Raw genomic sequence first — 27,181 nt, forward strand, 5'->3', positions numbered from 1 at the left:
TTAGCACTTTATTAATCGAATCAAAGTAAATTTACGAGTAAATGGAGCAAAGTTGAATACAAGAAGGAACTTAAATTGTGACGCGATAAAGCATTTCATCACAATTCCTGCCTAACAATGGCATTAACAACGCTGTATCATTTCACTTTATGTATTTTTCCGGTGCTCAAGAAGAACTTGGGAAGGCAAATTTCAATAAGAATGGATTCATCTGGTGATGTAAGTGTTTTTTGTGGTCATTAACGATTCCTTCTCAATTCTAGAGACAAGATTTCGTCCCGTTGATCTTGTCCGGATAATATTAGGTCACCCTATGAGAATATAAAAAATTGGCAATTTTATTGCTGAAGTATATATTTATTGGTATGCGCTGCTGACTTTATTAAAATGTTGTTCAATAAGTCCTAGGATTGTGCCCCCTATGCCTACCGCCTAAAAACTATGAAATTGAACATCAGACAAATTTTCATAGTCCAGCAGACTCAAAAAAATTGATGAGTGCAGACTCTATACACTCATTTCATTACGACTCGCATAGTACAAAGACAAATTTTCACACCATTCCAAACATTAGACTAATAACCATTTTGTTACAGATGGATACGAACGCCGAACATGCTCATGGAAGCGACCAATATACTTTCTCTCACTCATCGGGAGAAATGTCTCGAAAACGAAAATTTAGTCCTAGATCTTCCGAGGTGAGAGAATAAATATTTAGAAGAAGTTATAATCTTCAATTCACTTCGCTTTTAATCCAAGCAATCTATTCCTAAATGTGGCTGCCAACTCTGATTGCCTATTTGATTACTTTGACAGGATGTCAAGGAATTTGATGACGATGTCCAGGTGAATGAAGACGGTAGTGATATAACAAGTACACCAACTGATCCACATTCAAATGAATCTAAAAGATGTTGCAGAAAGCTCAAGTTTACAACTAACACTGACGATTCCGTTTCTCCTATGCTTACTTTGCCAAACGAGCTGGTAAGTAATATATTTTGATGGCTGGTTTTCATAACTGTTAGAGTTTGTTATGAATCTTGTTTTATACAAAAACACTAACAACAGAAGAGAGCGTCGTAGTTTCCCAATATTCAATTTAGGATAGGATAGGATTTACATATTTATCCCGGGGGAGAGGAAAGCCGATAAGACGGCTTATCCATATGGCGAACCACGGCCTCTCGTCCGGTTACCATTCCAAGTCGGGTATGGGATTAGTTTTTTACTGTATTGTTTGTTTTTTTCGGAAGCATGGACTTGGTGGTGGAGGAAGCCGTAACCGACCAGCGGTTACGTGAACCACCCAACGACGGCGAGGAGTCCAGCAATCCTCTCGCACATAACCATCCCTGCATGGGATTCGAACCTGCGAACCCACGCAGAGTAGTTAGAGGTGCGGTGGCGAGCGTATTCCTAACGCTTAGCCCGTTGAGCTTGTGGATCAAATTATCTCTAGGTCCGTCGGCCTAGTCTTCGGTATATTTTGTAAAACGCATATTTTTATTTTTGTCAAGTTTATATAGAAATAATAATCTAATTTCTACATTGGTGAACGTGAACTATTCAAACTCATATACTCGATCCATGATTTGGTCTCGTAAAACAGTTTTCGAGGTACAACTCTCCTGATTCTCGCAACTTGTTTTATGTCACCCTTCAAACCGTGTTCGCTCGCCATTATTTTAAATTAATGACATCCATTTTGCAGCTTGCCCATTTAGTACAATATCTGAAACCTAAGGAAATCGGAGGCTTATCCTGCACCTGTCGGAGAATCTGCTCGATCATTGGTGAAAATTTTGTCTGGAGAAATCTATCTAGGAGCACTTTTCCGGTGTGGAACGATCGTACGTACGGAATTACTGCTGACGACTCCAATACTTCGACTTCAACATCAAACAACGTGAAACCTTATGTAGGAAATTGTTGGAAACGACAATATGTTTTGAATAGTAAGTTCATCAATCCTCTGATCTAAATCGAGGTGGTTTGTAGATGTTTTAATGTTTGCTTAAAGCTAAATTAAACGTAATTTATGTAGGCACGGGTTGGATGTTCCCAAACTTATCAGCCTAACGATAATTAACTTTCTGTGATACAAATCACGACGCGCCGAAAAAAGGCCACTTTGGTAACAATTTGTTGGAAAGGATAGCTTTCAAAATGGCTACACCACATGTCATATTGGAACTCACGGTCCAAAATGCATTATTCCCCATTCCTATGAGATATGCAAATTTAATCATATAGCGATGCGTGACCTTGCTTTGCACACATACCCGATCCTAACGTCGCTGAATGTCCAAAGTATCCGTGTGTACTTCTCTTTCAACATTAAATTCAACAGATTTGAAGATTTTTTTCCAAGTTGTCAACTGATTCATATAATTTAGCAATTATTAAGAAAAATTCCTTAATGCTTCGAAACGCACTTGCCGCACATTTTGAGAACCAGACATAGTTGACTTATGAATTAATTATTCAAGTCGGATACTCTCTTTAACTCTTTGAACTCTGACGGCTCTGAGCGAAGTTACTCGCTCACCCTGAAGGTTCGCGGCGCCGTATTGGTAGAACAATAAAATAAGTCTAAATACTGGCTATTTGGCACGCTTATAATTTTTTACCAATTATAGGTAGCACGTTGTGTGATATTTCAATCGAAAGGAAATTTTATCGTGCATTCAGAATGTATTTTCCATTTCGAAATACATTTTGTAAAAATTAATAAAATTGACCCTAATCTAACAGTGATTTTTCTACATGTATGTGAGTTTTGGCTTGAAATTTTGTTATTTTGGTACAAAATATACTGCCAATATTTGATGTTCATAAAGAGTTTTTTATAAGCTTTTTGTTGATATTCGAATTACTATTGTGGCTGCCATATAACCAATTTTATATTTAAATATTTAATTGTGTATCATTGTGTCGGGTGAACAACTTCGATAAGCGGCTATGACGCACTGATTACGCAGCTACGCAAAAGCCGATCACGTGACTACGGTCATGAAGATGTTGATAGGTACGTTCGAAACGTATTGCGTGGCAAAATGCGCAAGATAACTTTCACGACGACGTTCTCAGCGGGACATCGGTCGCAGAGTTTCGATATTATATTAACCCTGTATGGATTGAAGTACCGACGTCGAGTAATGCGTGCAGTAATAGCGAAGTGAAGGGAAGTTAATATCGTCATATAGAATTTCACGTGGAAAATGTTTTATTCGCCCATCAGTATTTGTTCAAATATCAACCAAAATAAGTACTTGCCTCCTCTGCAGATCAAAATATCTGATTGTACGAATGTTAGGCGAACAAGTGGATGGATCAATATCTGAGAGAACTGATAATGCAGAAAGAGCAACTCTTATTCCAACAAGATCATATGCGTCGCCAGAACTAGATACCCTACCGCAAAACGCCAGTTCTAATAATAGATGCGTCGTATGCAGCACAATTTACATTATTGCCAAAAAACCAATCTCGCTGCTGAAGACAAAGCGTTGCTGAAACGATGCGAGACAGTATATAAGTACAAATACTGTAATGAGTACCTATGTATAGGTAACGAAACCAACAACCATTGGTATAACTGGCACAACAAAGTGCAATATTGGATTTAGAATATGTCTTTTATCTTCGTAATATTTTCATGTTCTTCATTGTTCCGAGCACAACAAAGTGCAATATTCAATTTAAAATTTTAGCAAGCAGTCTTTTATGTACATACATTTTTCATGGTGTTTATTGTTCCGTTATTTGCTTATAAAATCACAATCTTGTTCATATTGCGTATACGTAACCACAACTTAATGGGGCTTGAGCGGGCAGTCAAAGTCAAAGCGTAGTGAGAATTTTGAATGCGTAGCATCGGGTTAATTAATTACTTCCTGCGGACATTTGAATAATAACATCTCGACGTAACGTTATTGCGGATATCGTCACGTTTAGTTGCATTTGCGTAATATACGTAAAGTTGTGCGTGACGAGACGTAGCCTCTCTTCAATGAGAACATCATTTTGACGCAGCGTCGCTGTTAAATCTACAGATAATCTAATATACTTGGCCATAAAATTTGAATGGCTCATCGTAAAATCGTTTTGGATACGTCTTTAAAAAGCTATTCAAATTCTCCACATATCTTGTCGATTGAATATGTGGCTATTTAGGCAAGAAGTCGAAATTCTTTATATTAAATATTTGTTATCATACAATAATTTCATACGCACTTTCAAATTGCCAATTTCACTGAAACATCGTATATTAGAGCACCGATATTTACAATATAAGTAGTCCAAATAACGAGCTTTCAGGCAATATAAAATTTATTTAAATACTCGTTGTGGTTCTTGAGATACGAGATCATAAAGTTGATTCCTTCCGACACGAAAAACAAGCCGGTAAACCGGCTTGCCGGGGCACAGAGCGTACTCAAACAAGCCGGTAAACCGGCTTGCCGGGTTCAAGCGGTTAAGGATATTTTAACGAAGGATTAATCGCTTACTGTCCCGCCGTAGAATCTAGTGAAAAAACACAATCCAAAATATTGGCATTTCATTTATTCAGGTACAAAAGCCCTCTACTATCAAAGCCTTGGTAGCTCTAGAGGTAAAAATATTAACAAAGTAATGGACACACCTTCTGCGTATGGTTTTAAAAAGATGTGTTGTAGCAGAGATCATGTATTTGCATTGGACTTCTCTGGAATTCTACACGTCTACCGGTCAGTGTTTTTCTTTATATTTGCTTCTGCATGTTCTCGATTCTCTTATCAAAAGAGATTTCCCGTTAATAGGAAATTTTACTAACTGTTTAATCATGAATTACCGCATTGCCAACCAACACCGTAAATCCAAGTCGATTACTTACGTCATACTTTTGTAAATATCTCTATTATAAATATCACCCTATTTTAAATATATGTTGTTCGACATCTGGTTGCTAGTACGCGATATTGCTAATTGAAAATCAGTTGGCCGAATGAAAAATCATGTAAATTTGTATTTTTTCAACAAAATCGTCAATTTATCCCATTAAAAATATATTTCTAGCAATATCGTGATGACTTGTTACGTAATAATAAGCAATTATCAATTGCACTTTTAACGTCATCCTTGTGATATTTTATCTGGTTGCATTGCAGAGCGTTAATAAAAAGGAAACTGACATCACCGAAAACTAAAAGTTCGCTATTATAAATTCATTAAAATTTATACTGGAATACGGATACGAAGTCATAGTCAATATTTTTGCTTTTCAGCCATCTTTTCAGACGAAGTTAGGCGCAACGTCTTTTTCGCTCGTGTTATTATGGGAAATTATTCGTTTATATATCGTATATTTATGCAAAAAAATATTTTGTTCAGTCTGTCAGTCAATCGTTTATTATGCACAAAGATTGGTACAGAAAATAAATGGACTATTGTTTCATATCAGATTCATTATTACGCATATTCTGAGATTGTTTGTTGTGTGCAAATTATGAGCAAATGTTTACACGCATTGTAGCCCGGATGGCAATGTAATGCAACCTTTTAATGTCACATTTTGCTTTTTTGAACAATCCGGGATGTGTATAATATTGTAAAATATTTGAGCTAAGTTATCTTGTTGTCAGAAGCAGATGGGAAAGAGATCCTGTGACAAACGAATTCACGTATAAACGAGCAAGCTGGCATCGAGAATTTTCAAAGCATGTGGTTGACGTAAGAAAATCTCTTGTTTCAAATTTTTTACTGCTGTGCGGCGCAAGGAAAAACAATCCAGTGGACGAGGGCGAATTGAAAACCAATTTAAATTTTCTCAAGCTGAAAATATTGTATTAAAATTAAATTAATATCAATGCACACAGCAGTACTTTCCCGTTTAATAAGCTGATCGTCAGATAATATCCAGTCGGTTAGATTCGACTCGGAGAAAACCACTGACAAAATCAATGTCATACACATTTTTATACGGCGCTTATTCCTGCCGTTCGCTCTTATCAAGACCCGGCGCTCCAGAAGTGTGTGTATCAATATGGAGGTAACTAATTTTGTTCGCCTACTTTACATCGAGTTGTGTAAATGGACTGAAACCTATTGGCAGGGGATATATTCACTTGTCTAACACAGACAGTGCTCGAGCAATAAAACTGAAATAAGGAAAATCGGAGTAAAATTATATCCTAACCCTAACCTGTTACACACACTACGGGATCACCCAGGACCCAATATAAATATTCTTTCACATTTAATCAACTACTATTTATTGGAAGAATTAGAATCTTGTCTGTTCAGCATTGACTATTGAATTATTTACACTCTGGGTGAGATGACGGTGGCGGATATCGGAATTGAACCAGAGTTGTGTAACCTGCAATGTCAAAATAACTAAGTCACATGCAGTATTTATGAAATACGACCTCCAAACAAAATGGGAAAGGCAGAAGTTCTGCTGTAGGCCTTCCAACCTTTTTTTCATACGACCCCAATTTAAAAATAAATAAATTTTGTTAGGTCTCGCGATATGCTGAAATACTAAACGCGGCATGTAGAGCTTTTATGTCCGTGCAATTACGTTACTAACGTAAAAACAATCATTTTTACATAACAGTTATTTCCCAGAAAACACTGCAAATGGAGAGGGCTGCTCTGATTAGCCATCAACCAGTTTTTGACATAGTGTCGTGTCAAAATAACAAAATAGCATTTTCAGGCAAAATAGCCAAGCCAAGTTCTACGCTGTGATAATTCACATGTATACAATTACTATTAAAGCAACACTACAATACCAAGTATAAAATGAACAATAAAATTTACTAAAAAATAAAATCAATAACTGGTAAGTTTTTGATTAAAAACAACCGACTCAAAGATCATTTTCAGGCGACCCATAGGTTGGAAAACACTGCTGTAGACGTTAGTTCAAGGGTGGGCAAGTTTTTGGAACCAGGGACCCTAGACTGGCGGGCCATGTAAGTGTGACGTAAAAAGTTACATTTTATGAACAATATTTACAGTGTTACAAAAGTGGAAAGTGTCAGGCGGTCCAGATTGTACCCAACGGGCCGGATTTGTTTATCTAACAATTATGAATATAATAATGAATTGTTTCAGGTTACAACAGACCCGCGATACGACAACACCCATCGCAGATACGTTTATGTGTTGAGTCAAAGTAATGGGATGTTGAACAAGAGATCTCACCCGAACACACGGAGTAGCAATCAGGTTCAGGACGGGTAAGTGAAAACGCGCGTAAGCATTCTACATACAAGCAAAATCAAAAGGTTAGTTATTTATGAGCGTATGACACGCGGGGTTATTGTGCGCTTCTTAGAAACGAAAATATAGATGCCATGTTGAAACAATGCCTGTTTTGTTTTTTGCATGTGCGTACAGTGCGCTGCTAATTTTCTCGATAAGTACCGTTTGCATACGACTAAAATGCCTGCCTAAAATACATCTAAGGCAACAATACGCTGCATATAAACAGTTCAACATTTTTGTATTATGTGCCACGACCCGTTTATGGATTTCCGAATAAATTTCTGGATTTCTGGATTTCTGACTGCTCGTGAGAATCATTCTAGCTTTCCGCATCTTCTCTTGATGACAGTTTTTGATAGATTTTTTTTTTTTTTTTTTTTGTATATATTTATTAATATATAAAACACAATTGATCGGTACATCTACAACAATCACTAATCATGGACAATACACAATTCATCATATAAAATAATCAGTAAATGTATCATAAATTTTCCATTTTTGATCATGTTTCTTTATTCTCCCATTTTTATATGCAATGATCCGTTCAATTTCCCTCACTTCATACAGATATGAGGTAAAAACATTAAACAGTGGTTTCTTTTTCTGTAACTTACAACGATATAGATAAAACCGGGCAACAAGAAGTATACAGTTACACAATTTGTTATAAAAATTATAACTATATCCCAACAAGCAATCTCTCTTTGAAAAATTAAAATTAATCCCTGTTTTTGAGTATATCCACATGTTTAGTGTTTCCCAAAACTGTTGAACAACTATACATTCATAGAAAAGGTGGCTGGTAGTTTCAACATTTGAATGACAGAAATCACATGACTCTGATGAAACAAGTTTAAATTTATACAATCTAAGCTATCGTTTAGTACTATGGCACCATGGAACATTTTTACATGAAAAGATTGCAATTTAGTTTCAATAGTACAATAAAAGATATCCATATACAATTTATTCCAATTAAAATCACTCTCTAAAAAAATAAGATCTGCCCATTTTTTCCTTGATTTATCGGGGAATATAAATTTAATCAGGTTCAACCTTTCATAGATACTTTTATTTACTTTTTCTGACTCGAATGTTTCAGAAATAAAATGAGATACATTTTTCTCTGGGTCACTTAATACACTAGAATCAATACAGTTTCCAATATTGCATAACCAATCGTCAGGTAAAACTCCAGTGATGCGATAATAATTTACATACTCTACATCACTATATTGCATGCTATATTTTTCAGTCAACTCTCTATAAGTAAACAGATTACCCACATTTGCTAAATGTCCTACTGCTTTTATACCATGATCATACCAAGACTTGATAAAAAATTGTTTTCTGGCATAAGAAATACTTTTGTTGTACCATATAGGTTGATCAAAATTTGACATTTTCCAATCAAAAAGCACATTTTTACATAAATACCAGTTCTTTAATATATTTCGTATGGATGTTAAAGGTATATGTTTCACTACATATGAATTTGTGCTCAATTTTCCTTCAAGCATTGCTTGAAAACAGTATTGGTCAAGCACTTCCATCTCAATCAATTTCCACACTGGGTTAACGTCCTCATTCAAGAGTGTTTGAATGTATTTCATTTTCTGGGCAACAATAAAATTTTTCATATCTATCATATTAATACCCCCTTTTTCTTTGGGGCCAATCAAGGTATTTCGTTTGATCCGCTCCCAAGTTGAACCCCATACAAATACATATATAGTTCTATTCAATTCAGATAAGAAACTTTCAGGAACGTCAATTGGTAAAACAGTGGCATGGTATAATATCTGGGGTAAAATGAGAGACTTAATAATGCAAACCCTTCCCAAAAACGTCAAATTTCTTGTTTTCCACACCTGAAGTAGCTTTTTGACTTTGTCTAATATTTGTGGAAAATTTTTGCTGTATAAACCCTCCATTTTGTTTGACAGAATAACACCCAATATTTTGATTTCATCGTTCCAATTGAGATTATATTCACTACTAATCGGGGAGGTTCCAATCTTATTGCCAATATACATTGCTTGGCATTTTGCTATATTAATTCTGCACCCAGATATAGTCCCAAAAATATTTGAAGTCTGAAAAAGGGCATCAATACTAGATTTTGATCCATTGGTTATTACAGTTACATCATCAGCAAGCATAGAAATTTTTATGGAAATATCCCTCCATTTTATGGGTTCAATTTTTGGGTTTTGCCTGACCATGTTTGCAAAAATTTCAATTACCAGTAAAAATGTAAGACAGCTGAAAGAATCACCTTGCCTTAAGCCTCTATGGACTCCAAAATCATTTGAAATATGACCATTGTTTGTGACACAACACTGTATATCATTATAAAAGATTTTAACCCATTTTATGAATTTAAGATCAAATCCAAAAACATGAAGAATTTTGAACAAGAAGTCCCATTTCACACTATCATACGCTTTTTGTATATCAAAAAAAATTAAAGCTCCAGGCAATGATTCAGCAACAGTTAGGTCAATTACATCACAAATCAGACGAATATTATCCCCTATATTTCTCCCCTTAATAAATCCAGTTTGATCAAGATCAACAATTTTGTTGATTACATTACTCATTTGGTTTGTTAATGTTTTGCTCAGTATTTTATAGTCCACGTTTAATAAAGTTATTGGGCGATAATTGCTTATACAATGTTCAGTTTGTTCTTTCTTAGGAAGAAGAGTTATTAATCCCCTTTTTTGTGTTTTGCTCAAAGTCCCTTTACAAAATGGATGATTGTAGCTAGCCATCAGAAGATGTTTAATATCTTCCCAAAACACCTTATAAGATTCTGCTGGAAGACCATCAAGCCCGGGGGATTTGTCAGATTTCATTGATTTCAAAGCCTCGAAACAAGCACCTTCTGATATAACACCAGGACATAGGTCTGAAACTTCAGATTCCATGTGTGGTATCTTGATTTTTGATAGATTTTCATAATTTCAGTTGGAACAAGTATGGGGTGCCATCATCTGGCGACAAAATCGATGTCTTCGATGAACGATCATGCAGACGAGTTTTCAACATGACCTTCGACCCGGAAATGAGATTTACTTCTATGAAATTAACTTCTGCTGAATCTCAACAAAAGACATTGTTCATGTTAACTGACGCTGGAAAAGTATGTCATTTCTTCTAATAATGCTGATCGTGTGTGTAAATCATAAACAGTCAGTTTTATTTCGTTAATTCTCAGTAAAGTTGCTATTTGGTATCTGAACATTTGGTAGGCCATAATGGATTAAATATTTATTCACTTTTGGGTATTTCTTGAGATTACGGTATACGATATCTGAGCCCCGCGAAATATTATGATGTCATAATGCCCCACGTATGTAAAATTTCCGATAAATGGCTTTACAACACAAGAATAAAATAGACAGAAACGAAGCGTTTCAAATCATTTTAAAAGAATACTCATCATTTGAACTTTGTTATCAATGTAAAAGTATACGAACACACAGTACTCTTAGTACATTACATAGTATTTTTAAACTAGCAAAATTAAGGAAGAAACAACGGCCTGAGACAGACAAAGCCTATATATGAGAAATGTGAACGTGAAAGCCTTCCAGAATACACTTTATCAATTTAGTTTTCTAGCTAAAAGAAGGGCGGTTTTTGCGCAACATGAACGACAACAAATATGCAACAGCATCCATTTCGTGCCCAACACGTAACACCATATAAAATTGGGTACTTCCGAAGTATGTGAACCAAAATGACGCACACCGGATCGCAGTATGTGTACCAGGCTATGGTTAGTCCATAATTTCATTCCAATTTACCTTAGTTCTATTACGAGTTCGGGGACTAGCCAAGTGACTCCCGTAGTATTTGTACCAGAAACTATGGCCTAACCCTAACCTGGTACAGTTACTACGTTCCGGTGTCCGCCATCTTGGTTCACATACTTCGGGAGTACCTAAAAGTGTTTAGGGATCTATAATGCATAATAGCGATTTTTAAATACTTCTCTCGTCTAGGTTTATTCACTTCATTTGTTTGAGCCATCATTACTGAATCTCGGTACAGAAGGTATCCAAGTAACTTTGAAATCTGCGTCAAAATGTCTGGGTGAAAAAGTCAAAGCCATCAATACCAGTGTCGGGATTGTATCATTCATTACTGGTAAGATACACACTATTGTATTTATTAATTTATTCCAAATAATTGAGTCGTTCAATGAGACTAACGAAAAAATATTCAACGTGATGTTTATAAGTGATATTCACATCGCAGATTTAAAGTGCGACCCCCATTAATCTACCGTTTTCCGTAGAAAAACATACTTTTGCTATTTTGTTCGCTACGTTTGATTATACGTAATAAGCCGGGGGCCTAGTCGGAGAACCCACAGACTGATTTTCAGAACTGGGAGGTTGTACTGTGTTTAAAAAAAATGTTTTATATTATTGAGTCAAGCGACTATTCTGTGCGAGAGAGTTTTTCGTTTTAGTTTCTTTTTTTCTAAGAAATACACCTATGTTTTTGTTAACTAAACCTGTCTTTTACATTGCGAATAGAACATTATTAGTATTTAAAAGATTTAAAATGATCCCACGCATAACAATTCAATGGTTGAAAGCTTTATTTACTTTTATATACTACACAGTAGTACACACATAACGTTATTCATAACCGCTACCACCAAGGCTAATTAATATGTATGTGCCATCTCCAGTGTCTGATTTCTAGAGCTTTTTAAAGAGCGGGCGTTTGTAAAATGAAAAAATATTTTATATTACGGTGTCAAACGACTCTCTCACTTGCAATTTTTTTCTGTTTCGTTCTTACCAAAATGACATTTATGTTTTTGTTGACTAAATCGATCATTTTACAGTGTCAGGTAAAGTCCATATCATCGCTCAACGACCTGGTGAATTTTACGATTTATTTGGAAGAGAAAATTCGGCAAGATTAGGAGTTCCACTTCCCATACAGCATATTGCCAAGGTAACTAGAAAAATAATTAGGACTAGGCTTGCACGTAATAGAACAAAATTCGGCAAAGTATGTGGCAATGTGTCCGATGATACCTTGTTTCAAGCAGTGTCGCACATTTTTCGAATTCTCTGTTCGCGAGATACCATATATAGAAATAGTTGTGCAGCACGAATTGAGTAAACGCTTTGCGAGGGTGTTTTCAAACCCTGAGTTCGTTCAGTTAATAAAAACGACTTTACGTAATTCAAAATTATTGGACGTAACTGAAAACAAATTCCGTTATTCCGTAAATTATGTGCAAGCCCAATTGAGACAGCAAATGTGTGGAGTCTATAGCTACTGACTTCGGATTGTAAAAAGTTCGACTCGGACTCCGGCTTCCAAATACTGGTTGTGAAAAAATCGACACTCCTCACTCGAAAGTTTCATTCCAGTCTATTTGGCTCCCGAATCGGAACTTCTGACTCTCGTCTCCGAGAGTCAAAAATTTTGACACCCTGGTTGGAAAAATCAAAAATACGATTTCTGTACTGAAAGAAGTTTAAGATTCCGGTCACATAGCTTCGTAACAGAGACAGACGAAATAGTCTGGGACGACTGATTTCAACGAAAATAAGTTGAAAAGGGTCTTTTACTTGATTCGAACAAGAGGCAAAATAAGAGATACTGCGCATGTGATGATTAACCAAGTGGCTTTTCATAGGTTGTACAATGTTCAATCGGAGATCGTCATATGGGTTTTCTCGATGAATATGGACGAGCGTTTGTTTTGGGAAACAACAGATGCGGACAACTTGGCACGGGAGATCGCATGGATCGAACACATCCAACTCAAGTCTTATGCAATAAGATTATCAGGATTTTGCATTGCAGGTATATTAGACTAATTCAAAAACATAATATTTCAAATTCAAATCTATTTTAATCAATCAGAAAGTGTTTCTGTATTCAATTGCATTTCGAATAGATGTAGTGGCGTATCTGGCTATCTGCGTAGTCAAAAACGGGTTGATACTCCTCAGTCTATATTCTATATGTTCTGTGTGTATCGTCGCTTCAACTAACATAATAGAAGTATCAAATGCAATCAAACAGGATAGGTTTTTTGTATTCATTCTTGAAAAAATGAAAGTCGACAAAACGACCTAATCATATGACAAATCTGGACCACGCTGCAAGCCACGATATCAAACTTTGCGCGAAGCGCTAATGCATGAGTCGATATATTTACGTATATTTTACGGAAAGCAAAATCGTGCTTACTGATTTCTCAATTTGCGCATTGTGCGTTACAGTTTATTTTATAACTCCAAATCAATATGGACAGTGTCTTCGGCATGACTATTTTTCATTTTTCCAGTTTAAATCATACACTGGCCGTAGTTGAATCATGGGAAAGATGTTCAGTGTATGGTACTGGATGCGGAAATAACGGAAGACTTCCGGGAAGAGGGAGAGGAAGTGTCGAATTCCTAAAACTTGATATAAAGGTTTGTATATTATACATTAGGGTGGTCCAAACCCTGGCACGTGCATTCCATGCGAACCGCTGAACAATTTTAGAATACAGACATTTGTATTTATTGGCACAACTTTTTTTGAGTTTATTTTTAGATATTCCAGCCGGGGTTGTGATTTCAAGATTTAAACCCTTCCTCTAAACCCGAATTTGTTAAAATCACGAAATTTCTAGGTTGTATTTAAAACCGTCAAGGCGATGACGATATGAAATGACGTAAGTGATTGGTTCGAGAGGCCGTTTTCGGTACGTGTCAAGACGGCGCACGCGCGCTTTTTTAATTGGGGAGGAATAAAGGGGGGGGATTTTATTTTTCTGGGGGGAAGGGTTATACATCATTTCAAAAGAGCTCAGTATCTCTCTTATTCAGCATATATCAATCTCTATTAAGTCTTTTAGTTAACTTCATTATATGATATACTTTCCAGAATTACATTATGCCAGTAAGTGTTGGTGGTCTTATATGCCGGGTTTACGAGGCATCTGGTTAGTGAAAAGATGCTTTGTGCGATTTATAAATTTTTCGATCGTAATGAATTAGAAACTGAGAACCTCGATATAAGGCATAATTCCACTCAAATCTAAAGCACACTTAGAATGAATCTAAACTAAAATACAACACAAGTAAATGTTACTAAAGAAGAAAAACAAATACGTGGCTGAATTTGCTGACGCTAACAGTGAGGGGGTCGATATAGTAAAATGAGTAAAGTTGACTGAATTAACAACACACTACAGGGCAGCAATTATAACCGTCTGATTTTAAATGCTCTACAACAATCATCGCTGTACTGTAACTGTATAAATAAATAGTTACATTAATTTACATTCACAAGTTATTAAAACGACGTAACCTATTCTATACGTTTATCAAATCATTGCTCAGAGCTTAATATTTCAACCCATGTTGTATCGTAGTAACTTATTTACTTCAAACACTGCTCGAACAAAGACGTTATTCAGCGAACAAACGCCATTTCTATATATTTCAGATGTCAACTATTTGAATATTTTATAATTTAGGAAAATAAGAAAATATTTGAATATATTTCGAGAATACTGCTCAGTAAGTTTTAAATGGCTCCTTATGCGATCAACCCTTTCACACGGGCTTAACATAAGTAGTTCCATGGTAGAAATGAATGAGCGAAATCTTTTTCTTGGTCGTGCAGTTTATTGTCTACTGCAGCGTTTCCCAAACTTTTTCGGCCACGGAACACTTCCACGTTTTATCTCGCCTTGCGGAACACCAAAAAAATAAAAGAGTAAAATTGATAAAGTAAAAGTTGTCAAATGCGCGGGGAAAACTAACAGAATTGTGTTAAACATACTTCAAATATGCTTGAATATTTTACATGTTGCCAAAGTTTTCTTAATTTAATATGAATCAATAAATTCACTTTACCATTTATGTCATTTACTTTCCATTACGTAGTGTTTGCCTCTAATGTTACGTCCAATGGGGGTAGAAGTACTTGCTGCAATTTCGCCGCAGTTTATTCATCAACTTAATAGAGTTTAGCGAAAATGAGTGATTTTTTCAGCATTTTAAAGTAAAACCAGGCTGATACAGAGGAAGAAGAGTTGACCCTTTTGCCTTTATTCTTTAGACCTACACCTTTGCCTATAGCAAAACCAAAAAGATTGTTGTAAACTTGATAATGAACTTATGAATGAATAACAGTCAAAAAGCTAGGCCGACGTATTTTTGTACGTACGTAATTTTGTATGACTTATCGAAAACGCCACTACCCTTTCCCAGTTAGGCCGACGGTGACGCGATATTGAACGGCCAGTTGGGCGACAACTTCACCTTTCAAAGATCAGGACTCCCCAAACTCGCGGCCCCTTTTGGATATATAAATTTTTTTCGCGGACCTTGTCCACGTTAACAATGCTAAACAGTTCGAAAGATGCATTTTTGATGTTTTGTAAAATTGATGTTCTCTTTGCGGCCCCGAAAATTCGATTCGCGCCCCCTAATTTGGTAATCGACAAATCTCCATAGCGACCATTTTAGACGTATTTTTGATTCCTTTTCCACGGAACACTCCGAAGTTGCTCGCGGAACACAGTTTGGGAAACGCTGGTCTACTGCGTGAGATTAACTGCATTAAAGAACTGGACGTACGAAAAACCGAAGAATTTAAAATTTCAAACCTTGTACTTCTGACCAAATAAAGTCAAGTTTATTTTTTCCAACCAGTAAAATTACAAAAGTCGTGATGTAGATCAGTGGTTCCCAAACTTTTTGTACCATCGCCCCCCTACACACCCAAGAATGAAAAACCTCACACCCTTTGTAACCAATTTATTTCCATATCCTACTTTACTTAATTATAGTAATTTTACTGTTACCGGTAATTTTAATTACTTATTACAATCTGGACTATATAATTTGGCAATAATAGGCTGTAATTTGGGGAATGAAATGGTCTCGCCCAATTGCACCCAATTCTGGCAACTTTGGTTGGGCAACTTGGCATTTGATTGAATCCAACCATAATCAGCTTGGCAATATGTTTTCAACAGAATCTTACTTATACATTTTAATTAACGATTAGAAGATCGATCAATTTGGCAATGGCAACAATTACAAAATTATCAATATGGTGTGGCAAATAGTTTTTTTTCCTCTTCTAGTATTTATTTTTTTTTTGTTTACTCTATAGTATACCCTAAATTTATCGCGTTTTATTCTTACTTAAATAACTTCTCAGTGGTTGTGTGTGTGTGTGTGTGTGGCTGGTGAGTGCATGTGAGCGTGTGTGAAATATCTTAATAATTTTAGGTGAGTAAACACGTACCACTTCCTCTTGGCAAAACCTTCCATCTTATATTTTGTACGTTATAAACCTTAAATAAGGTTTTGTTTGCTCCCCTGATTTCATAATCAGTTTTTATTTATTTGTTTTTATCTGTCAAATGTATTGTTATGCTGATTATGGAGTCGAAATAAACTTATACTACACTATACTAGTTTATACAACCCCGGCACTGCAAAAAAATTGAAAGTCTGAAAGGAATATATTACGGACCAAATAAGGAGACAAATCATAGTTTATAGTGTTTTTTATTGAGATGGATGAGCTTGGTGTTCTTCAGCGAGTTTTTTATTATATCTAAAATTACCCCGTTTACTGATGGAAAGGCGATTTAGTTATTTTGATAGCTATAGTGTCACGGCTGAAACCCCTTTTTCACCATATCAGAGGTCGGAATGAAAGAATCCAGGGTTCTACCTCCTCAAAAACCGCTGTGTACTCTTGCCTTATATCATTTAACTCCCTAAATTCACCCCGTTTCACATTAAAATAATGAAAACAAAATTAATTTTTTAAAACTTATAATAATGATTTAGGTACATCTCATTCATCCCTACAACCTGACGACCTTCACCAAAATACATGATATATAACGGTCTTCGGTAAAATTCATCCCCCATTCCTCATCCTACCACGTCCTCCAGTCCATAGAATTAATCAGCCATTTGTTTTGAATTCGTAGACTCGGATGGCTCAGGGGTCGTCGGCAAATTTTAAGTCGCTCGCGTGGCAAAATTCAGGGTTGCTGTTCTCTTGCGGATCGCATATATTTTTTGAAAGTTAAAAACGGAACATCGTGCAAAAACTGCGACAATTCGTGAACTCAACTCAGTCGTCTTTTTAAAAAATTATTACAATGACATTTAATGTGACACTGTCTTGTTGCAAGATTGGAAGATTTTCTAAATGGGCATCACTAATCCTAGTTCTTTGCTTGTTCTTTGTAATGTTCATTTGCAAAAATAATTGTTCGCACAAATATGTACTTCCAAACATCGAAGTGAATATTTTGCATGGGTCGTGAAATTTTGATGAAGATTTTCTTTGAGAAGATACATTCTTACAAAAATTAAGCAGTGATGAATCTCTCGAATAGAATATGAATTTGATTTCCTTATTGCATATATTCGAATATTTACTGCGCTATTGAACCCCTGCACTCAGCATCAACTTTTCTGCGTGTTTCCATTTGTCTAATTATAATTAAATTGTAGGCTCGTTAAACGAGTAGCTGTTCAATACAATTTTTAGGATATAATAAATTTAGTCTAAACGTGTATCACAATAAATTCTGTTACGTAAAAAAAAGATGTACGGTAATTTACTCCTCGAGCGTAAATAATGAATAAAATTAATTCATCGTTTAAACCGCCGTTTGGATGTTTCCCTTGGCAAAGACTTCCTTGTTTACTTCGTGACATTGGCCAATCAGCAAGATGCAAAAATAAATGTAACAATGCCCCTTTCGCATCCGCTCAGACACATTCCTCACTCAGACAGACGGCGTGGTCGTGAACATTACCTCATTCTCGCGATTTTGAATTTTATTCGTTAGTTTCTAGTTGTTTTTCGGAAATTATAAATAAAATAAGTCAATGAACACCTTGTCCTCCTAGGAGTTTCAGTTTAATTACAGTAGTGTAGAAATAGCTGTGATAGACTGGGCTAAAATTCTTTACCGGTACTTTTAAAAAAAAATTTGTTGAATGGTATTAAATAGAATGATAGTTTGAAACAAATACTTCATTTTATAGGCAACAACTCGCGAAACCACTCTTAAAATGAACACCAAAAAGTTTAGAATGGTGAAGTATGGGAAAATTTTTTCGGGGACAAAGGTCGGGAAGAAATCCATTCAGTGAAGCGTCTTGGGCCTACAGATTTCCCCACCACTGGGATACGCAAACTACCGTACCTTACTGCGAAGACGAGTCCGGCAATCCTTTCGCGTGTGACATCGCCCACGTGATTCAAACCTACGAAGGCACGCAGAGTAATCTCCCCTTCGACTTTTCCGCCCTCCTCTGTATCGTTTTCGCCCACCGGGGAGCAATATCGCCCACTTTGGGAATGACTGATGTAGATTTCTTAACTTACCGCATCTGAAATATCTTATTTTCAGATTCCATGGAGCACTCGTCAAATAGATACGCACAAGGAATGCGTGTTTGTTTTATCTTGCTGTGACATCGACGACGAAAATTTATTTGAGAAACGTAACAATCGAAATGATTATAACAACTTCCATCTGTTAACTCCACCTAAAAATTTGCAGGTACATGAAGTATATTTCAAATTGGAAAGGGAATTCGGTACTCGGTAGTGTGTGTACCAGGCTAGGGTTAGGCCATAATTTTATTCCGATTTTCCTTAATTTAGTTTTATTACGAGTTCGGCGACTGTCTGTGTTGGTCAAGTGAATATACTACTATTGAAACACCTAATAAAACATTATCCTCACAAATATGAAATGCAGACATTCCAATTGACGCTGGTGTTTCGGTTTGACCATCTTGAGGTCGTTGTTATTCTGTCATTGCTTATAAGTTGCAGAGACTTAGATAAATGATAGACATTCGGGTACATCATACACGTAATCAAATAGAAAATCACATTTTCATTTATTGAAATCAACAATTCTTTTACACCTTAATTCTTCAAATAAATAGAAAAACAATGCTCTTTTCAGGAGTTACTCATGGACATGAAAAAAGCGTCTCGATTGGGAGAAAAAGTCCGAATCTTGGAAGCAATGATTGATAAAATCGGAGGAAACTTTTCGAAAACTCCCCCGTTAGACCTTAGCCAGTTCAAGACGATTGCTCAGTCTTCTATCGTGGCTCCTAAAAAAATAAACACCAGCAAGATGCCAAGTGCTATCAAGGATATCGACGTAGGATTGTTACGTCACGCAGCTGAATTGTTGCGTCACGAAGTCGAACGAGTTCAACTTGACGTTGAGATTATGAAGAAAAATCATAGTTAGTTTACGTAAAATTATTGTACATTTCGATATCACTGCCTTTTTATGATGAAATACTATTTTAACATATTTTTGTGATGAAATGCCTTCAAGCACTGTGATATCTAATATAAATAGAATAAAAATTGTAAGTTGTTGTTATTCTTTTTGTAAGGGAAGGTTATTTTACGATAATTCAACCGTCATCAAAAACGCTGTAATTCAACCGTCTACGTTTTGGTCTTTGTGCACATTCACTTCGACAAAAGTCAACTGTCCCCGAGTTTCATTCAAGTATATATGGCCAAATATAAAACAAATATGCACGGGAATGCACCCTAATTAACCCGTTGTTAAACTTACTATGGAATGACACATACATTTTGTTGATTGTCACACCCGGCCTTCCGTACGTTCGCGTAAGTCGTTTTCAATATTGATATCTAAAGAAAAGTTCGCTATTACTGAGGCGCGATACGCTTTTAATATTATAGACTAAAGGTGAAACACACGCGTGACTGATTTTCGTATATTTCTATCAGATTTTCAGACAAGATGGTGGACGAAAATAGACCGAGAGAGGTCATCGTGGCGGTCGAAGAACGCAATATGGCTGACGTCAGGCCGTCATTATATTACGCAATGCCCGTGGCAACCTTGCGCAACATCGGATCATTCTGCCGCTGATAAAATTAAACCCGTTTTCCAGGTCTAATTGTCACAAAATCTGCAAGATTGGAGCGGAAATATTTCATAGTATAGCCTAATCTGTCACTAATGAGTAAATAGATGTTGGAAATACGAACATTGAAAATTAAAAACGACGCAATGGGATCACTGGCCATTGCGTAATAATCGATGGATGACAAACCGAGTAACGGCCGGACGTCTTTGTGTGCGTCACCGCCTGAACCTTTTATTAGTGGTTGTCGGGCAACGTGGCTCAGACGAGTTTTAGCTTTCTGCCTTCGAAAAGAAACAGTCTTGGCCAGAATAAGCCATATATGTTAGGGTGTGGTGTATATCTGGACTGTGAAACTTATTATTATTAAAGTAGATAGACATAGCTATAGTCCGATTACGTTTAGACATATATTGAGAATTAGTTGTAAGATCGAAGACAATCTAACTATATTACAGAGTGGTCCGCAAAGGATTTGAATAATATATTTATTTCACTACAAACTAAAGTATTAGTAAGTAGGCAGCAGAGTGAAAGTTAGCACGGGGATTTATGATGTTTCTTTAAAACGCATACTTACTATTTGAAATGTTACATAATATACGGAGATTGTATATTTAATACACAAGGTCACGAAAAAAAGCTGAAATCTAACGGAAATGTTTCCACATTCACGTTGCGTATCAAATTTCCGAAAATTCGAAACTTGACTCACTCTTTTGAATCGAGTACAGTAAAATTGATCGATTTCAAAAATATTATTGATATGAGTATTGTTGCTAGTGCATTGTATTGATAGTGTATTCATTGTTCTTATATTTTGATCAGGCAGAAAACTCATTCGCATCAAGCGAGCATACTAAGGCTGGCGTAATATTTGACGGCTTTAGCTATTTTATAGATAGCTTACCATTTTCTTTGCCAATTTTGACCCTTCGTTTTACTATTATTAGCGTGGTGAGCAGTCGCAACATGCTCTACAGTTTAGATATCGGAATTTAATACGCACAATTATTTATTCGAGCTTCACTTATCCATTGAATCTTTGGTATTGGAAAATGAGAGCGACAGCAGGGTGCTCTAAGATAAATTAAAGATATGAAAAAATTTTCTAGCATTAATATTGTGAAATGCAATGTTGCTTCAAATAATAGACTGAGGTCGGCGCTGCTGTAAGTCTTATAATGTATCGTATATGTTCAGAGGGCGTTCCAGAAGTGTGTGTACCAATATATATGGATGTAGCCTAACTAATTTTGTTCGCCTACTTTACATCAAGTGGTGGAAAGGGCCTGAAACCTATGGGCAGGGGGTATGCTCACTTGGATAAAACAGATTGTCCCCGAACTCGTAACATACATAAAATAAGGAAAATCGGAATAAAATTATGGCCTAACCCCAAGCTGGTAAACACACTACGGCAGTATCGTTCAGAGTAGTTTGTTAACAAGTCAACATTTTGTTCAAAACGTATCTCCTAACAGCAATTTTATAGAACAGACCACATCAGAAATAATGGGCGCTATTCAATCAAATACGTTATTTGATCGTTTGGTTCCACTTCGGGAAATAAATACGTATTTTGGATTCGTGAATTTCGGGTTCGGGTTGAGAGTTTAGAATCGAAGTCTTTTAGTTAATACCGCGAATATGATAGTCAATTAACAGGATATTTTATAGATATACAATTTTCGGGGCTCCAAAAGTGTTTGTACCAATATGGAGATAAATAATTTTGTTCGCCTACTTTGCATCAAGTTGTGTAAAGGAACTAAAACCTATGAGCAGGGGGTATATTCATTTGGCTAACACAGACAGTCCCCGAACTCTTTATTTAATAATATTTGCGATTTACCTGTTTTTTATTCTTTGTTTACCTTTCTTGAAATCTACTCATGACATTTTTATATATTTGTTCCACATAATTTAGTTAAATTTGCTGTGATATTAATATATATATATATAATAGTAACCAAAATTTCAATCAACTATGCCATTTTTTCGCGTTCTTTCTCAACAACTTAATCACCATAAGGCATTATGGCCGTTAGTTGGATCGTGTGTGCTTGCATCTTCATTCACCGCGTACATCCTAGCAAGAACAAGTCAGAAGCAAGAAGTTGAATGGTGGAAATGGAAGGACAATTCTAATTACCGAAAAATGCTGGACGATGCAGCTCAAAACCCAATGACAAAATTTCAAGTTTTGCCTTCAAGTAAGGCTCTATTCCATACTGATCCAATACTAGCTCAATTAGGACAAGCTATCTACGGTGACGGAGAATATTCATATGAAAATATAAGAAGCAACCAACATTGACGACTACTGTGTCATTTCAAAAGAGATTTTGTTCTTTCTAGTATATATATATATTGAATATTGCTAAATAAAATATTACCTACTTGTGATACTATGCGAGCGACTTTGACGAACCATGTGGGTAAAGCCTTAGATTAGGCTATCACAGTTTCAAAAAACAGTCTTTGGATCGTGAATTATGCCAAGGTACCAAACAAGCATCATCGATTTTATGTAAAATTTTGTAAACAATACCTGAATGATGAAACATTCTATTCTCTCTTGCTCCCCCTATACTTAAATCAACATCTCTGAAGGAACAACGAAATTTTTTCGATTATCTGGTTGTTGCCATTACTGGGTTTTTATGTTAAAAATGACTAATGATTGGATAACTGAGAAAAGCGTTTCTTCTCACTTTATGTCGTAATCAAATATTTATTGCAATAAACGTTAAAAAGAAGCCAAGAACTGATGAAAACTATTGGTTTTTGTTATTCACGCAAGTTTATATCAGATAAGGTAGTGCAAAAAAGGGCATGTTGAATGTGAAACAACACGCTCATAACGGCGATTGAGGATTTGACACTTCGGTGCTCCCGAAGTATGCGAACCAAAAAGGCGGACACCGAAACGTAGTATGCGTACCAGTTCAGGGTTAGTCCATAATTTCAGGTACAAATACTACGAGAGTCACTTGGCTAGTCCCCGAACTCGTAATAGAACTAAGATTGGAGAATAATTATGGCCTAACTCTAATCTAGTACACATAATACATACCGGTGTCCGCCATCTTGGTTCACATACTTCGGGAGTACCGACACTCCTGTCATAAGCCAAAGAACAGCAATTTCTTTTTGGTCGCGTCTCAAAAAAATCATTCTCACAGTCTCGGCATCCAAGTTGTTCAGAACATTTGTTTTTTCAGAACTAAATTTAGAGCTTCTATTCATCGCACATTCAAGAGTCAGAGAACAGGGTGTTTAACCTTTGTTCCTGGCATTTAACTCTAGTTCTTCATTGCGTATTGTCATAAAGATTAATATCGTAATGTTAAACAGAAATGCTGATACATAGAGATACACCGGTGCTGACAGTCCGGCAATAGGCTTTGAAGAATTGGTTCTAGAGTCAGTTCATTGCCACTTTATTTCGTCTATTGGCTGTTTAATACAATATTCAGTCAAAGTATGATGCTATTAAGTCCCACTGTGGTATATCCCTTGGTTAAATGTCCGTGAATGCAAATTTCTGAATGTGTAACCTGTGTGTCAATACTAAAATCTGTGAGTGTAAATTTCAGTGGATGCAATGTCCAATGGTGAAAATATCCGTGGGTGCAAATGTTTGTGGACGCGAATATCCAAGGGTGCAATCTGTATGAGGATGCTGAAATCCACATGTTCAAATGTACCGGGTGCAGTTTACAGGTGCACGGTATTGGAACCTATGCTATCAGCTAGCGAAGTCATTTTCGCTTACCGAAAAGCTCTCACGATTAGAGAGTTGAACTCTCGCGTCAAATAAAATGCAATTACCCGGAGAGATCCAAATAAATTAGTATCGATTGAAACTGTAAGCAACGCATGGTTCTCGTTGTACAAACTTACTCAGATCAAAATTTTTGCTTGACGATTTCGTTTCCAACTGAGGGGACTGGCGTTACTTAAAACTCGTTAAGCACTTGAGACGCTTCATGACAGCGGGATATACATTTGAATCCAAATAACAGACCGAGCTAGCAATTGAAATAATTGCGCCTGCTTTGTCTTTGGAAATTATCTTTCGACAGTCTAAATGGGCTTTCATTGATGTATTTTATGCATACAATAATTTAATTATCATATTATAAAACGAGTATAATAAAGAACAGTGTAAAGAAAGACTGATTAAAATATAAACCAATTTATCAGTTATTTTGAGCAAAACAATCAGTGGATAAGTGTTTTACTCGATTATGCAAACAATTGAAATAATCTTGGTAAAATGCAAATATTGCAATATTATCGGCGAACCAAGAAGTCAGGTAATTTAAAATGTCCATGAATTTGTTAAATTATAATTTATTCCGCATCTTCTGATGATCGTACGTCGTTGTTTTATACGCCTTATGATGATTGCTCTCTGTTCTTTGGGTAATTGTATTCTCCATCTTCATAAATGACCTGGAGAAGTGGGACAGTAGGTGGTCGAGTTTGATAGGCCTTAGTGTTGACAGAAATGGCCTGAAATCTTTGCATTGGACGTGTTATTGCGTCTTCTATTATGGCTTTCTTGTTTGACCGGTCAGCGTATCTGTTCCATTCAACTTCTTGTTTCTTGCTTGAACGAATCAAGATGTAAGTTGTGAATGAAGATGCAAGCATGCATGATCCTATGAGAGGCCACAGAGCACGGTGGTGAGAGTATTGACGAAATGCATCTCTGAAGAAATCCATCTTGTTTATTATTATGATATTGAGTCTGAACAAAGCAATGTAATATTCATTAAGAATACGTAAATAGGCGTATCATGTATCAGATAACATTGTGTGGAAATGAGCTGTTGTGGTGAACCAAACCAGGATTTTCACATTTAAAAGGAGAAAATATATACGCGACTTATATTCGACTGGGTATTGGATCTAGCAATAAATATATACTCGATGAAATATTGAACGCGATTTCTTCAGACTCCATCAAGTTAAGAGAAAAAGACCGTCATACATATTTCGATAGACCCCGGTTTTGAATTCATTTCAACTCAATTACATAGATGCTAACTGTACTTATTACGTGACTGCCACGATTAGATGCTACAAAAGCACCTTTCAGCTCGCCATTTCAAAACTGAACTGAGAAATTACGTATACCCAATAAAATATCAAATAATCCGTATCACACAATCAATAAGGACAAATCTGTTTCAAACCCACGCTTTCAATCACTCAGAAGGATTGTATTGTTCTAAAATTGATAAACAATTTAACTTGGTGCAACTGAAACCTAATATACGTTATTTCTTGCTCAACATGATATTACCACCATAAATAGGTACATAAACAATTCGGAAATTTAACTCCTTCATTGATCATATAGAATTACTTTTGTATCAGCACCGATCGCCTTTCCTTTTCCGAATTGCAAACAAGGGTAATGCGTTTTGATACTGATTCGAATAATTATCATTTCCCACTTATATACTTGGATGTATTACATTTTTTTTTCAAATCCATTATGTGATAACACGAATTAACAGATGTCGCAATACGTGAGTGACAACATCTGTTACATGATGAAGTGCAAAACTCAACAGTATTGATAATTGAACTCCGCTTCGAATTTTGTGGAGAAAAATTTACGTTGGGATTGTAACGCGCACATAACACATCCAACTTGTATTAAATGAACTTGTAATAAAAGTATATGTACAGTATATACAAGTCACAGTTCAGTAAAATTCCACAATCAGGTAAAAGCACGGCAGTGTAGCACAGTAAACGACGGATACATGTGTGTATGTATGTATGAAGTATATACGTGTAACGTATGGTTACACTTAGGCCTACAATGCCGCTAGGTAACCTAAGCATCTAAAAAAAAAATTTATGTGACAAGAGTGCCTCATTGCACCGTCTCTGACACAAATAAATAGGGAAGCAGGTATGACACAATAATAACAACCTGCACATGGATGCAAAACAGCTGATAAAAGAGAACATTGCACCACCATGGCCAAAAACGTCCCACTTTCTCTCGGTCTTGGGCTCTTTACAAAAGCAAACAAATAAGAGCAAGTCTAAACATGATTATCGGGAGTAATTAAAACTAATGGGTTAATTCAATACAGTATAATTTTTGTCTGTATTAGTACCAGCTGCAAGCAGTGGTGGGATTCAGCCGGTTCGCACCGGTTCTATAGAACCGTCTCACGGAATTGTATGGGATCAGCGAACCGGTTATTACTGGTTACTGTCAATGTTCTGTTTGTAACAGAACCGGCTGAAAGATATGACTTTTGTCTAGAAACCGGCTGACAAAAAATTTGAATCCCACTACTGGCTGCAAGCCTGTTAGATTTTAAATAGGGAAAGATCCGTAGGAGGTGAGTACAATAAATAGTTTGATTTCACCAGTACTTCGGTGTGTTGGCATTATTCGAAAATCATACCGATTCCTAAGTCCATAATCAAAATGTCAGACTGCCCCTCTGATACTACAAAATTGCCAATCTTGACAACATCAACTTTAACGATTATATTCATCCTGAAGAAACACTGATATCAATAACCTCTTATTGCTTTAATTATCACAGAATTCTGCAGGGCTATGTGTAGCTAAACAACCTTGAAATCATTCGAATACCTATCAAGCCTCCATCATGCTTTATTGTTCACATACAAAACCTTACCGTGTGTTGTGTTGGTGTTTGCCTTGTCTGGTTTTTAGTTGTTTGTATATTTTGCCAAATTTGCCTTTTCTATAATTTTTTTTTATTTTTTATTCTGCTTTCCTCGCATTTTTATTAGTAATTATTCCGAGATTGTTACATATTCCTAGTTTTACTATGTGTCATAATCTCAAATATTTCTAATGTCAAAACTACTGAATTTGCATCAGTTGTAACTCGTTGTTAGGATTCATACATTTTGGTGATCGTACATTTGATCCCATG

At 36.0% G+C, this 27,181-nt stretch overlaps 2 protein-coding genes across 3 annotated transcripts; one reads left to right on the forward strand and one right to left on the reverse strand.

Annotated features, from left to right (window-relative positions):
- The first annotated feature begins 66 nt into the window (after positions 1 to 66).
- Positions 67 to 19,692, forward strand: LOC120328911 (F-box only protein 24-like). 2 transcript variants are annotated; one of them, XM_039395485.2, is made up of 14 exons: positions 67 to 219; positions 597 to 701; positions 820 to 990; positions 1,718 to 1,961; positions 4,580 to 4,736; positions 5,631 to 5,718; positions 7,111 to 7,235; positions 10,240 to 10,414; positions 11,280 to 11,424; positions 12,137 to 12,249; positions 12,944 to 13,113; positions 13,601 to 13,730; positions 18,707 to 18,859; positions 19,274 to 19,692. In XM_039395485.2, exons 1-14 carry the CDS (start codon positions 118 to 120, stop codon positions 19,568 to 19,570), a joined length of 2,175 nt encoding a protein of 724 aa, XP_039251419.2. In that variant the 5' UTR covers positions 67 to 117; the 3' UTR covers positions 19,571 to 19,692. The 2 variants fall into 2 exon arrangements, with proteins under 2 accessions (XP_039251419.2, XP_039251420.2); XM_039395486.2 differs by having other exon boundaries at positions 5,637 to 5,718.
- Positions 19,693 to 24,325: 4,633 nt separating this feature from the next.
- LOC120328744 (uncharacterized) lies at positions 24,326 to 25,668 on the reverse strand. The gene is made up of 2 exons (XM_078114453.1): positions 25,612 to 25,668; positions 24,326 to 24,990 (listed from the first exon to the last, which is right to left on the reverse strand). The coding sequence occupies exon 2, from the start codon at positions 24,963 to 24,965 to the stop codon at positions 24,636 to 24,638; it is 330 nt and encodes a 109-aa protein (XP_077970579.1). The 5' UTR covers positions 24,966 to 24,990; positions 25,612 to 25,668; the 3' UTR covers positions 24,326 to 24,635.
- Positions 25,669 to 27,181: the final 1,513 nt, after the last annotated feature.

Source organism: Styela clava, chromosome 7 (assembly GCF_964204865.1).
Source record: "Styela clava chromosome 7, kaStyClav1.hap1.2, whole genome shotgun sequence".
Taxonomy (NCBI): Eukaryota; Metazoa; Chordata; class Ascidiacea; order Stolidobranchia; family Styelidae; genus Styela; species Styela clava.